At 40.5% G+C, this 15,126-nt stretch overlaps 1 protein-coding gene across 1 annotated transcript in view; it reads left to right on the top strand.

The window, feature by feature from the left end:
• The window catches only part of VEGFD (vascular endothelial growth factor D), a 109,937-nt gene that overhangs the window by 55,003 nt on the left and 39,808 nt on the right, over positions 1 to 15,126 (top strand). The window contains exon 3 of the mRNA XM_069761048.1: positions 13,001 to 13,191. Coding sequence (XP_069617149.1) covers positions 13,001 to 13,191 — 191 coding nt within the window. The remainder of the gene's footprint in view (positions 1 to 13,000; positions 13,192 to 15,126) is intronic.

The following is a 15,126-nucleotide window of genomic DNA, read 5'->3' as shown; positions in this document are numbered from 1 at the left end:
GTTTGATAAGGAGATAGCAAAAGCCGGTAATTGAATTACCGGCTTTTAAGCTATCTGGCGCTGTATGAAATATAAATATATATGTGTGTGTGTGTGTGTCTCACTGATATATAGACTGTATATATGTTTTCATGAATATTTGAGCCCATGGATCCATTCTATGTCCATTTTGCAAGCCGGCGAGAAAATCTCGCTGTACGGATGCCATACGGATGACACAGGGATAATTTTTAGAGAAAAAAAATTGCATCCTCGCTTTGAGTATGGATCACTGTTCAGGAACTTTTCTGCATATTACGCCTGTAAAAAACGGACCGTATTTCCCTATGCTAAGTGTGACGCCGGCCTGAGACTTCATGTTATTGGTACATTTTGGTTGATATGATATGATATGAAAATATCGAAAATTTTACAAAAATGTGAAAATTTAGCAATTTTCTAATTTTGATATTTTTTTTATAGTATATTATTATTATTATTTATAGCATTTGGTCAGTATATCACTTCAGTATTTGTAAGCTAAAACCATGAGTGGAACAATGGGAGGAAAAGTATAACAGAAACATATGCACCACTTCTGCATTTATCACCCACTCCTGGTTTTGGCTTACAAAGGCTATGTGCACACGTTCAGGAATCTCTGCAGAATTTTCCTGAACAAAACCGGACTTTTTCTGCAAGAAATCCGTTCACGTTTTTTTCGCGTTTTTTTCCGGAGCTTCCCCAATGCAATAATATAGTGGCAAAAACGTGAAAAATACGCAAAATTAATGAACATGCTGCGTTTTTTACCGCGATGCGTTTTTTTAGCGTAAAAAAAACACATCATGTGCTTAAAAATGATGGGATGCTTATGTAAGCTTTTTTTTTAGCATTTTATCCACAGAAAACAGCTGAAAAAACGCGAAAAAAATGCAAAAGATCCTGAACGTGTGCACATAGCCAAATACTGATGTGAAATACGGTACTGACCAAATACTGATAGTGCGACCATAGCCTAAATCAGATACTTATACCACACAAAATAGATAATAAATACAATTTCTCATATGTCTACTTTATATCAGCATAATTTTGAAACATCTTTTTTTTACGTTAAAAGGGTTAAAAGTTTATCGTCGTTTTTTCATTTTTCCAGCAAAATTTACAAAACCAATTTTTTAGGGACTAAATCACATTTGAAGTGACTTTGAGAGGGACAGAAAATACCCAAAAGTGACGTCTTTTTAAAAACTGCACCCCTTAAAGGGCTCAAAACTATATTCAAGACGACTATTAACGCTTTAAGTGCATCACAGGATTTCAAGGAATGTGACGGGAAAAAATTATAACTTTAATGTTTAACACAAAGGGTAACAGGGTAAATGGACTATACAGTATGTTGTGCCTCATATATCGTGGAAAACTACTCGACAGGGCGGAGATGAAAAGGAGTACCATTTGACTTTTAGAGTGCAAAATGGCTGGAATAGATTGCAGACGCCATGTTGCATTTGCAGAATCCTGATGTGTCTAAACACTCCAAAAGTGACTCCATTTTGGAAACTACACCCATCAATGAATTTATCTAGATGTGTGGTGAGCACCTTGAACCTCCAGGTGCTTCTCAGAATGTTATATTCATAAGCCATGAAAAAGTACAATATAATTGGTTATGCAAATTCTTCTGAGTACAGGTTTACCCCATGTGTAGTCAGAATATCTTCTGTTGGGCACACGGCAGTGCTCGGCAGTGAAGGAACGGTATTTGGTTTTTGAAGTGCAAAATTGTCTGGAATAAATTGTGGACGCCATGTCGCATTTTGAGAGCTGCTGATGTTTCAAAACAACAGAAACCTCCCAAACCACCCCTATTTTGGAAACTATAGCCCTCAGTTAATTTATCTAAAGGTGTGATGAGCATCTTGACCAAATTGTTGCTTCACAAAATTTCATGATATTGGGCCGTGAAAATGAAATATTACTGTATTTTTTTTCAATGTTGGTGAAGGCCCAAATCTTAAATTTTTGCAATGATGACATGAGAAAATGGACTACATAATATGTTGTGCTATTTCTCTTGAATACAGGGATACCCCACATGTGGTTAGAAAGGAAGGAGCACCATTTGACTTTCGGAACACAATTTTGGCTAGAATAGATTGTGGACAGCATGTCACATTGGCAGAGCCCCTGACCTGCCAAAAAAACAGAACACCCCCCCCTCTAAGTTTCGGAAACTACACCTCTCAAAGAATTCCACTATGGGCATAGTGAGAACTTTAAACCCACAAGCATTTAATAGAATTGTATAAAATTGGGCTGTGAAAATGAAAATGTATTATTTTTTCATTAAAATGTTGTTTTAGCCCAATGTTTTAAATTTTCAATCATTTAGTGGTGCAGTGAGCATACTGAAACATATGTGTTTCACAAAATTTATACCATTGGCCAAGGAAAAAAATAATCACACTTTGCCACTAAAATGTTATATTAGCCCCAGATTGTACATTTACAATAGGGGAAATTGGTAAAAATGACTGCATAACACAATTTCTCGTGAATGTGGCAATACCCCATTTGTGGCTGTAGAGTACTGTTTGGCTATACATCGACAATCAGGAGAGAAGGAGTAATGGATGTTGCAGAGTGAAAATACAAATCTGCTCTTGTAGTGTCCGTACATTGTAGTGCCCAGTACATTGTAGTGCCTGTATATTATAGTGCCCAGTATGTTGTAGTGCACGTACATTGTAGAGCCTGTATATTATAGTGCCCAGTATGTTGTAGTGCACATACATTGTAGAGCCTGTATACTGCGCCCAGCTTGTGCTTCTGGAGACACACACCCCATACATTAAGTGGACTCTCCTTGCTATAGTAATGTGAAACATGTGGAGGCTAACTATGAAGAAAAAGCACTTTTTTTGCATCATTTTTCATTTACTTTGTTTACGGTGTTCACTGAAGGGGTTAACTAGTGTGCCAGTTCTTAAATTGGGTCATTGCCGACGCAGAAATACCAAATATGTGCATTTTATTAGTTTATTTTTGTTGTTACATAAATATCCATATTTATTGCACTTATATTGTTTTTTCTTTATTTTATGGTATGGGGGTACATAGGTTTTGCAATGTTTTTGTTACTTTTTTTACTTACCATATTTTTAGGACTATAAGACGCACCGGACGATAAAACGAAACCCAAATTTTGGGGAGGAAAATAGGAAAAAAAGTTTTTTATAAGATAGGGGTCCATCTTATAGACCGAATTTAAGGTATCTTACCTGGAGGACAGCGGTTGTGGAGGCATGGTCCCTTCCTCAGAAAACCAGCAGCGGCAGAAATGGGGAAAGTTGGTGAGAGAAATGGGTGCCCCAGCGCTGCGATGCTGAGGGCCTGGTGTCGGCAGTGAGGCAGAGCAGAGTGCATTGCTTTCCCAGAGGCCATCTTCCTGATGCCTTGGCTCACAGCTGTCTGCTTAGCCTTTACTGGTTATTAAAAAGGGGGGACCCCCCAAAAAAGATGTGGGATACCCACCCTGTCTTTAATAACCAGCAAAAACTAAGCAGACAGCTGTGGACTAATATTAATAGGCCGGGAAGGGGCAATGGATATTGGCCCCCTCTTAGCTGAGACTAATAACACCAGCCATCTGCTGCCGCAGAAATGGCACATCCATTAGAAAAAAATGAAAAGCACAATTACATAATCCCCAAGGTATGACCTGACTGGTACCTACATACAGCATGGCAGCAGTGGAGTAGCTTTTCTTAGACCACTGACTGACGTATTGATCTGTTGACTCTAGTAATTAGCTTGCATTGCATACAGTTGGCATGATGAAGGGAGCCCCTCAGCTTGTTGAAACAGATCGCCTCTCCATATTCAGATTGCTAAATACTCCATCTCAACCATGTCCCGATGATGAATGTATTGAAGGCAAAAAAACAAAATCAGGTCCAGTAAATGAGTCATACCCTGTGCACAATTTGAGCCAACTTTTTCAAATATAGTTGCAGATTATAAAGAATTAGCACATGAACTTCTGAAATACAAAGTTTGGTCCAAACCCTAATGTTTTACATTAAAGAAAAAGGCACAAACATGTTTCTAAATCTACATCCCTATTTCCGTGTAAATGCCCAGATGTGATTCAGTATGAAGGTGTGTAGGAGCATGTGCCCAGGATGGAGGGCACCAGGGGTGAGGCCAACTAGCCATATTGCCTTGGTTGGGCGATCTACCTTTAGGGCTAGGGCAGTTGGTGAAGGAAAGATTGGCTATGACTTGACATGGACTGTGTGAAAAGATAAGACTGTCAGCGACAAGGTGTATGTAGATATTAGACCCATTTCCACCGTTCAAAATAAATTAAGAATCCAGCACCATGTTTGTACACGGTTGATTTTGCAGAGGAGTAACTATATGGAGTGCAGAGGTAACAGTCTCATTTAAGCCTGGTGTCTAGGGGAGCCAACAAATGACTGCAGTTTTATGAATGACACTTGTTAGGTGAGGGCCCTTCTACGGATTTTGCATTGGGGCAAGACCAGCAACTTTGAAGAGTTTATTATTACTTATTCGTGGGACAGGTATTAACTTATTAATTGGTGTTGGTCTGACTGCTGTCACCTGCACTGATCAACAGAAGGTGGAACTTCTTTCCATGCTAGAATAGCATGACAGTGCACATGCTCGGGCGCTGCTCAAAGCATTCCTTATGAGGTTACCGAGCACTTGGCTTTTTCCTTCAGCCCCATTGAGAATGAATGCAGCGTCATTTGGGGTCTCCATTCCATGTCCAGAATAAACGTTCTATGTCGGGGATACTAATTCCATGTTCTGCCGATCGGTGCGAAACTCAGCAGTAGGACCCCCACTAATCAGCAAGTTATCAGCTATCTGTCTCTGTGTTTAACTTGCAGTATGTATGGCTGCCGGGCGCTATCACAAATATTTAGAGGGCTCAGGAGTTTAACCCACTCCGTATAGCACGAGGGCCTACTATATTACATAGCTGGTACCAGAGAATAACTGATGTGATTGTAGTTAGATAGCTCTGATCGCACTAATTTAACTTCTTAAATGCTGCGGTGAAGCATGACACCAGCATTTAAATGGCCTCCAAAATGGTTGGACTACAGAAGCAATCGGACCCCTACTGTTATGACCTGGTGGTCAGGACAATAATGGACCTGGTGGTTAAGAGCACACGGAATGACCTGATAGTTACTGATAATAAGGACGAGCTCTGGGACGTGGGAACTCTGCTGACCGCAATCCCCAAACCTATCAAACACACTAGAAATAGCCGTGGATTGCGCCTAACGCTCCCTATGCAACTCCGCACAGCCTAAGAAACTAGCTATCCCTGAAGATAGAAAAATAAAGCCTACCTTGCCTCAGAGAAATTCCCCAAAGGAAAAGGCAGCCCCCACATATAATGACTGTGAGTAAGATGAAAATACAAACACAGAGATGAAATAGATTTAGCAAAGTGAGGCCCGACTTACTGAACAGACCGAAGATAGGAAAGGTTACTTTGCGGTCAGCACAAAAACCTACAAAAAGACCACGCAGAGGGCGCAAAAAGACCCTCCGCACCAACTCACGGTGCGGAGGTGCTCCCTCTGCGTCCCAGAGCTTCCAGCAAGCAAGACAAAAAATTAAATAGCAAGCTGGACAGAAAAATAGCAATCCAAAGAAATACTACCTGGAACTTAGCTTCTGATGGGAAGACAGGTCACAAGAACGATCCAGGAGTGAACTAGACCAATACTGGAACATTGACAGGTGGCATGGAGCAAAGATCTAAGTGGAGTTAAATAGAGCAGCAGCTAACGAATTAACCTCGTCACCTGTGAAACTCAGAAACACCCACCAGAGGAAGTCCATGGACAGAACCAGCCGAAGTACCATTCATGACCACAGGAGGGAGCCCGACAACAGAATTCACAACACCCTACCTGATGGATGCAATTGCAGCATGTCTGTAGGTTGCCATGGTAGCTGTGGGCCTACTGATGGTGCTTGTGCCTGCCATTGTATTATTCTTATGTTACCAGGCTTTGTAGGAGTTCATTGATATTAGGCCACGTTCACACGTAACGTTTATAAGCCCAAACCAGGAGTCGGTGATATATACAGAAGTGGTGCATATGTTTCTATTATACTTTTCCTCTGATTGTTCCTCTCCTTGTTTTGCCTCACAAATAATGTCTGAATATGGCCTATAGTTCACTGCAATCCTGCTAATTTTACAATATGCTTCTTTCAATCCTTGGTATCACTGTGTGTGTGATTGCCAAAACTAAAAAGATACATATTTTTATCCAATACAGTGAACGCCTAAAGAACCGAAAAATTGAAACACCAGAATTGTATTTTTTCTGTTGCTGCACTTTCCCTGTAAAAATACAATAAAAAGTTATCAAAACAGTATATGTGCACCAAAATATTATCATTTAACCCTTCAGCTCAGTGCACAAAAAATACAAGTTCTCACGCAGCTCCATCCATGTAAAATTAGAAAAAGTTACGGCAATAAACCAATTTTTTTTTTTTATATTAAGTTCTGAATTTGTTTTAACCACTAAAAGATTATAACAAGTCTTATAAGTTTGGTGTCGCCGTAATTGTACTGACCTGGAAAACCAAAATCGCCAGGTAATTTTTACAGCACAATAAGCACCATAAAAACAAAAACCCCAAAACAATAGTGGAACTGTATATTTTCCACCATTTCATCGCTTTGAAATTTTTTCCAATGTTTCAGTACATTATATGGTAAAATGAATGATGTCATTCAACACTGTAACACGTCCCTAAAATAAAACCAAGCCCTCAAATGGAAAGCAAAACACAACCTGATCCTTAACCCTTTTCTGCCATCGGACCTAATATCTGGTTGAGGTGGTATGGGCCCGTATGTTCAATGACGGCATAGTACATCATCATCGATCAGCCGCGTTCATGGGGGGAACGCGGCCGATTGGGGCCGGGTGGTCACGGACCACTCCTGGCACATTAACCCCCGGAACACTGCGATCAAACATGATCGCAGTGTTCCAGCGGCATAAGGAAGCATCGCGCAGGGAGGGGGCTCCCTGCGTGATTCCGAGACCCTCGGAGCAACGCGATGTGATCACGTTGCTCCGAGGGTCTGTTACCTCCTCCTGCTGTTCCTGCTGTGCCGGCTCCTCCTCCTCCCTGCTGTGCCTGTCAGATCGCTGATCTAACACAGTGCACAGCAGTGTCAGATCAGCGATCTGACCCTATATAGTCATGTCCCCCCCGTGACAAAGTAAAAAAGTAAAAAAACAAATATTTACACGTGTAAAAAAAAATTAAAAAATTCCTGAATTAAGAAAAAAAATATATTGTTCCAATAAATACATTTCTTTATCTAAATTAAAAAAACAATAAAAGTACACATATTTAGTATCGTCGCATCCGTAACAACCCGACCTCTAAAACTGTCCCCCTAGTTAAACCCTTCAGTGATCACCGTAAAAAAATGAGGCAAAAAACGACGCTTTATTATGACACCGCCAAACGAAAAGTGGAATAACACGCGATCAAAAAGACAGATATAAATAAACATGGTACCACTGAAAACGTCATCTTGTCCCACAAAAAACGAGCCGCCATACAGCATCATCAGCACAAAAATAAAAAAGTTATAGTCCTCAGATTAAAGCGATGCAAAAATAATTATTTTATATATAAAATAGTTTTTATCATATAAAAGCGCCAAAACATAAAAAAATGATATAAATGAGGTATCGCTGTTATCGTACTGACCCGAAAAATAAAACTGCTTTATCAATTTTTCCACGCGTGGAACGGTATAAGCGCCCCCCAAAAGAAATTCATGAATAGCTGGTTTTTGTTAATTCTACCTCACAAAAATCGGAATAAATAGCGATTAAAAAATGTCATATGCCCCAAAATGGTACCAATAAAAACGTCAACTCGTCCCGCAAAAAACAAGACCTCACATGACTCAGTGAACTAAAATATGGAAAAATTATAGCTCTCAAAATGTGGAGACGCAAAAACTATTTTTTTGCAATAAAAAGCGTCTTTTAGTGTGTGACAGCTGCCAATCATAAAAATCCGCCAAAAAAACTGCTATAAAAGTAAATCAAACCCCCCTTCATCACCCCATTAGTTATGGAAAAATAATAAAATTTTAAAAATGTATTTATTTCCATTTTCCAGTTAGGGTTAGGGTTGAGGCTAAAGTTAGGGTTAGGGTTGGGGCTAAAGTTAGGGTTTGGATTACATTTATGGTTGGGATTAGGGTTGGGATTAGGGTTAGGGGTGTGGTTAGGGTTATGGTTGGAATTAGGGTTAGGGGTGTGTTTGGGTTAAGGTTTCAGTTAGGGGGGTTTCCACTGTTTAGGCACATCAGGGGCTCTCCAAACGTGACATGATGTTCAATCTCAATTCCAGCCAATTCTGCGTTGAAAAAGTAAAACAGTGCTCCTTCCCTTCCGAGCTTTCCCGTGCGCCCAAATAGGGGTTCCCCCCACATATGGGGTATTAGCGTACTCAGGACAAATTGGACAATAACTTTTGGGGTCCAATTTCTCCTGTTACCCTTGGAAAAATACGAAACTGGGGGCTAAAAAATAATTTTTGTGGAAAAAAAAGAATGTTTATTTTCATGGCTCTGCATTATAAACTGTAGTGAAACACTGGTGAGGTGGTGATGGCGAACTCAGTCGAGGGGTTCAAGAGAGGCCTGGATGTCTTCCTGGAGCAGAACAATATTGTATCATACAATTATTAGGTTCTGTAGAAGGACGTAGATCTGGGGATTTATTATGATGGAATATAGGCTGAACTGGATGGACAAATATCTTTTTTCGGCCTTACTATGTTACTATGTTACTATGTTACTTGGGGGTGCAAAGTTCTCACAACACATCTAGATAAGTTCCTTGGGGGGTCTAGTATCCAATATGGGGGCACCTGTGGGGGTTTTTTACTACTGTTTAGAAACATCAGGGGCTCTGCAAATGCAACGTGACGCCTGCAGACCAATCCATCTAAGTCTGCATTCCAAACGGCGCGCCTTTCATTCTGAGCTCTGCCATGCATCCAAACAGTGGTTCCCCCCCACATATGGGGTATCAGCATACTCAGAACAAATTGGACAACAACTTTTGGGGTCCAATTTCTCCTGTTAACCTTGAGAAAATACAAAACTGGGGGCTAAAAAATAATTTTTGTGGAAAATAAAGAATTTTTATTTTCACGGTTCCGCGTTATGAACTATAGTGAAACACTTGGAGGTTTAAAGTTTTCACAACACATCTAGATAAGTTACTTATGGGGTCTTCTTTCCAAAATGGTGTCACTTGTGGGGGTATCAATGTTTAGGCACATCAGGGGCTCTCCAAACGCGACATGGCGTCCCATCTCAATTCCAGTCAATTTTGCATTGAAAAGTCAAATGGCGCTCCTTCCCTTCCGAGCTCTGCCATGCGCCCAAACAGTGGTTTACCCCCACATATGAGGTATCAGCGTACTCAGGATAAATTGCACAACAACTTTTGGGGTCCAGTTTCTTCTGTTACCCTTGGGAAAATAAAAAAATGGGGGCAAAAAGATCATTTTTGTGAAAAAATATATTTTTTTATTTTTACGGCTCTACATTATAAACTTCTGTGAAGCACTTGGTGGGTCAAAGTGCTCACCACCCATCTAGATAAGTTCCTTAGGGGGTCTACTTTCCAAAATGGTGCCACTTGTGGGGGGTTTCAATATTTAGACACATCGGGGGCTCTCCAAACGCGACATGGCGTCCCATCTCCATTCCAGTCAATTTTACATTGAAAAGTCAAATGGCGCTCCTTCCCTTCCGAGCTCTGCCATACGCCCAAACAGTGGTTTACCCCCACATACAGGGTATCAGCATACTTAGGACAAATTGGACAACAATTTTTCGGGTCCAATTTCTCCTGTTACCCTTGGTAAAATAAAACAAATTGGAGCTGAAGTAAATTTTTTGTGAAAAAAAGTGAAATGTTCATTTTTTTTAAACATTCCAAAAATTCCTATGAAACACCTGAAGGGTTAATAAACTTCTTGAATGTGGTTTTGAGTATCTTGGTATGTGCAGTTTTTAGAATGGTGTCACAGTTGGGTATTTTCTATCATATAGACCCCTCAAAGTGACTTCAAATGTGATGTGGTCCCTGAAAAAAAGGTGTAAAAATTAGAAATTGCTGCTCAACTTTTAGCCCTTATCACTCCCTAACAAAACAAAAAAATTTGGTTCCAAAATTGTGCTGATGTAAAGTAAACATGTGGGAAATGTTACTTATTAAGTATTTTGTGTGACATATCTCTGTGATTTAAGGGCATAAAAATTCAAAGTTGGAAAATTGCGAAATATTCAAAATTTTCGCCAAATTTCGTTTTTTTTTTCACAAGTAAACGCAGGTAATATACAAGAAATTTTACCACTATCATGAAGTAAAATATGTCATGAGAAAACAATGTCAGAATCATCAGGATCCGTTAAAGCGTTCCAGAGTTATAACCTCATAAAGGGACAGTGGTCAGAATTGTAAAAATTGGCCCGGTCATTAACGTGCAAGCCACCCTTGTGGGTAAAGGGGTTAATGGGTTCAATACTATTTGCAAAAACCCCAAACGATAACTGTGGACCCCATCAGATCATCCTCTGCTACATTATTATGATACAATGCCAATAACAAAATGAATGAATGCAGATGAATAGGCAGAATGCTATAAAATTAATGCATTCCTTACAGAATATTACTCAGCAGCACTCTGCCCATATGTTGCTTTATGTACTTTTTATAGTAAATTACATGGAAAATTTTCAAAAAATATACATTAATGCTTTAGTCCCATGTTTTGGATTCCTTTTCTGAATTATTACATATAAGTATCTCAATAAATATTTATTGAGAAAATATGGTCATAAAACATGATCTTATATTTCTGTGTAGTGACTCCAAATGAACGGATAAGTGTATCTAAATCTGCCAGGTCTTACATCATGTTTGGCCTAAATTTAGTTACTGTACAACTGATTTTCCAAAACGTCCTGTAAATCTGAATTTCCCTAGTGTTTCTAATTTAAGGTTAATGAACCAAAAAAAGCCAATACGTGTATTAATTTACTTATCACTCTTGTAGTGTATCAGAGACTGATGGAAGTGGAATACACTTATGATAATAATGTGCTTAAAATGTGCCTCCAGGATTACAGAACCGCATGTTCAGCTTTTCCTACTTCTATAAATGTACTTACCAGGAGAAAGGATGGACCATTGACCTAAGTATTTAATTAGAGCAGTGTTCCCCAACTCCGATACTCAAGAACCACCAACAGGTCATGTTTTCAGGATTTCTTTAGTATTGCACAGGTGATTGAATGCTTGCCTGTCCAGGTGATGCAATTATCACCTGTGCAATACTAAGGAAATCCTGAAAACATGACCTGTTGGTGGCTCTTGAGGACCGGAGTTGGGAAACACTGAATTAGAGGCTGGATGGCATAGTTACCAACAATCTCAAATTTGCTAAGACTGTCTTGATTTTTCACGTACACATTTAGGGTTGAGTAAACTCCCAAAACTGAGCAGTGCCTCTGCATTTAGAGCCACTTCCAGGTGGGGTCTTTCCTTGGTAGGACTGGGAATAGGAATGAAAAGTCCCTATTCCACCAAAAGCATGGGAGTTTGGCAAGGCGGTGAAGGCTATATTAAAGAGAACCTGACAGCTGATTAATGCAGTCCAAATAATGGCTGCATGAATCTGAGTTTTGATCAGTCATTTAAGCCTGGTAAGTCAAAACATACACTTAGAAGCCAAGAGGAGCCATGTTGCTCAGATGACAGGTAAAGAGGCCAGTTCCAGGCTGAATGTTTGTGCACACTACCCTCTCAGTTTTGGGATGAGGTCCACATTGGTTGAGGGTGGCATTCTCCGGTAGTTTTGATTTGATTCTGGTCAAATGAGTGGTCCATGAAGTCCTAGGCCAATGTAGTCTCTGGAGCCTGAGGTGAGGAGTATTGGCTTCAGTCCTAGCTTAATCTAACCAAAACATGTCCAACACTGGAGCTTGTAGCTCTGTTATGGAACACATACTGGTATAGTTTTCACATACAGTTTATGGTTCTTGGAAGGATTCCCGAATGCTCTCAGCAGGTTTTCCTAAAATCGTACTAAAATGACTGATAGAAGGTATAGCTTTGTGACATACAGAATTAATATCGAAAAATGCCAGAGAACAGGCTCATAGACTTAACAAAGAGTCTATCTTATCCCCTCCCCAGTGATACAGTGTCTATTTTGATTATCATCTGTTAATAAGTAAAACTTTAAGAAAAAAAATTTGAATAGCAAAAACGAATGACTTATGCTGCGACCATTTGACCGCTGCAGCTAAGCTAGGCTTTGCTGTTTACCTTGGCATGACTGATGAGTCCAGTTATTGGCTACAAAGCTCACATGCTATACACAGGACATTACGGCCTCTGTCCTATCAACAAAGATTGTCTGAAAGGAGGGATAGGCGGCATTGAAGCTAAAGGACTTTTGTAAGTATTAATTATTTTGTTATTTTTAAAAAGCAACCTTGCCTACATTTTTTAAGAAAATTGGACAACTCCAAAAATAATAAAACCCCAATTCAAATGATATCTTATTACCTGATTATATATTCCCTTTAATGTTGACTGGGTGCAACATTCTTGTTGCCAAACACTGTATGACATTTTGATCAAGTCTTGCAAATCCTAGAAAACATCTTGCTGTGGATCAACATATGCCAGGGCAGACACAAAAAGAAGAAGCATGTGTACGACCAAAATATTGGTCTTTTGCAGTACAATAGCTTATTATAATGTACTTGTGTTGGAGGTAGAAGATATCCCCTTTACCTCTTGGGCCCCATTGGTATAATTGCCCCTGGACATAAGCTTTGCCACCATTTACCTTCTCGTTTCTGAGGTTGTTTTTCTGTTTGCAGTCATTGATGAGGAGTGGCAGAGGACACAGTGCACACCCAGAGAAACCTGTGTCGATGTTGGAAAGGACCTTGGCACCGCCACCAGCACATTCTTCAAACCACCCTGTGTCTCGGTGTACAGATGTGGGGGTTGCTGTAACGAAGAGGGTGTCACCTGCTTGAATACCAGCACTTCCTATGTCTTGAAATCAGTAAGTATTTTTTTCTTAATCCTGCTGCCAGCATGCATGCCATCGACCGATAAAAAAAAAATGCAACTTGCTCCTGAATTTTTACGTGCCATTATTGTACATGTGGCGCCCCAGGGTCCTGGTCGTTACAGTAGCATTGCTTTCCTCACGGGGAGAGTGATGTTACGTTTGGAAGCGATGAAGGATATCTTTTATCAGGTCACCACAATACACACAACATGTTGACACTCCAGGCCACAAGGGGGAGATTTTGATCCTATTCCTAGGTGACTCCCCTATATATATATATATATATATATTGTGGTTTGGAGGGAAAGAGAGGTCAGATTGTCAGAGAAACAGAAGAGAGCAGACTGACTTGGAGTGTCAGAAGGTCTGAAGGGGACATGTAGTCTGAAGTACTACAGCTCCTGGAAAGAGAGATACAGAAAGCCGAACATTGTTCAGTGAGCGTGCAGGAGAGCGAAGCACAGGAGAGTAACATCAGGGGAGACCAGCTAAGAACAAGCTGCCTCCTTCTGAGGTGCAGATAACCGGTAGCAGGACCACTGAGGTTGTGAGGGACTCTAAGACTTACATCAGAGACCGGCAGGACAGCTGACCTGCAAGTTACCTGTCTGCCACACACACCTAAGACACAGTAACACATAGAGCCCGGGTGTGATAGAGTCCCTGTAAAAAGGCTCGAGTTACCTGTCATACAGGTATTGTCCTATCCTATATGGGGGACAGAGAGAAGAACTGTGAGGACCTTATCTGAAGCCACAGGCAGCTGTCCTTACATTGCAGGCATTATTCTGCTCAACAACAGACCAAGGTAGTGCATGCTGCTATTTTTTTCACGCAGACTATCAATGCGTATAAACAATTGCCCATGTGCACTGGCACATTGGATATTATGGGTCTCCAAGTGCAGTCTGGGGCACACTCAGGCAGCACACGGACCGATAGCTCGTCTGAAAAGACCCCTTAATTCAAACCAAAGTAGCATAAAAATGGGTTACAGTTTTGCTGCATGTGATATAGAGCAGGCCTGGACAAAGTGTGGCTTGCGGGCCACATTCGGCCCTCTGTTCCAGTCTGGCCCACGGACCGAGACAGCCTAAGAAACAGAAAACTGTGTCCCACAGTGTACACCTTATCCACCACCCATGTCTAGATATCACCGATATCTGCATCTGCAGATAGCGGTGAATACACTGATGGAGGGTGGAGCCGCTGTATTCTTTTCCCACCAATCCGCATTTGCGATTGAGACAGCAGACGTGATGAAGGAACTTCATCACATCCGCTGTGCAGAGAATCAGTGTGCCGGAGACCGGAGCAGAGCGCCAGGAGAATGGAAGTGAGGTAGGTATTTTTTTCTATGTGTATGGGATGTGTGCCTGTATATTGGGGGCTACATGAGGGTTAATTCTGTATAAAAGAGGCTTTGTGAGGGCTCATACTGTATATAGGGGGCATTGTGGGGGCTCATACTGTATATAGAGTGCTATATGAGGGCTCATACTGTATATATGGGGCTATGTGGGGGCTCATACTCTATGTAGGGTATGTCAGGGATTCATACTGTATATAAGGGGTCAAGGGGGGCTCTTAAGGGCTCATACTGTATATAGGGTCTCATGCTGTATTTAGAGAGGCTAAGGGGGAGCTCATACTGTATATATACAGTACATGTAAATATAATAAAGATTTTTCTGTATTTTCATGACTATGAAAATTGTACATTCAAGGCGTCAAAACTATTAATTAACATATGTGGAATTATATACTTAACAAAAAACTGTGAAACAAACGAAAATATGTCTTATATTCTAGGTTCTTCAAAGTAGCCACCTTTTGCTTTGATGACTGCTTTGCGCACTCTTGGCATTCTCTTGATGAGCTTCAAGAGGTAGTCACCGGAAATGGTTTTCACTTTACACGTGTGCC

The sequence above is a fragment of the Ranitomeya imitator genome, chromosome 3 (assembly GCF_032444005.1).
Source record: "Ranitomeya imitator isolate aRanImi1 chromosome 3, aRanImi1.pri, whole genome shotgun sequence".
NCBI classification, from domain to species: Eukaryota; Metazoa; Chordata; class Amphibia; order Anura; family Dendrobatidae; genus Ranitomeya; species Ranitomeya imitator.
The sequence above is the reverse complement of the archived record's forward strand: the minus strand, read 5'-3'. Positions and strand labels throughout refer to the sequence as shown.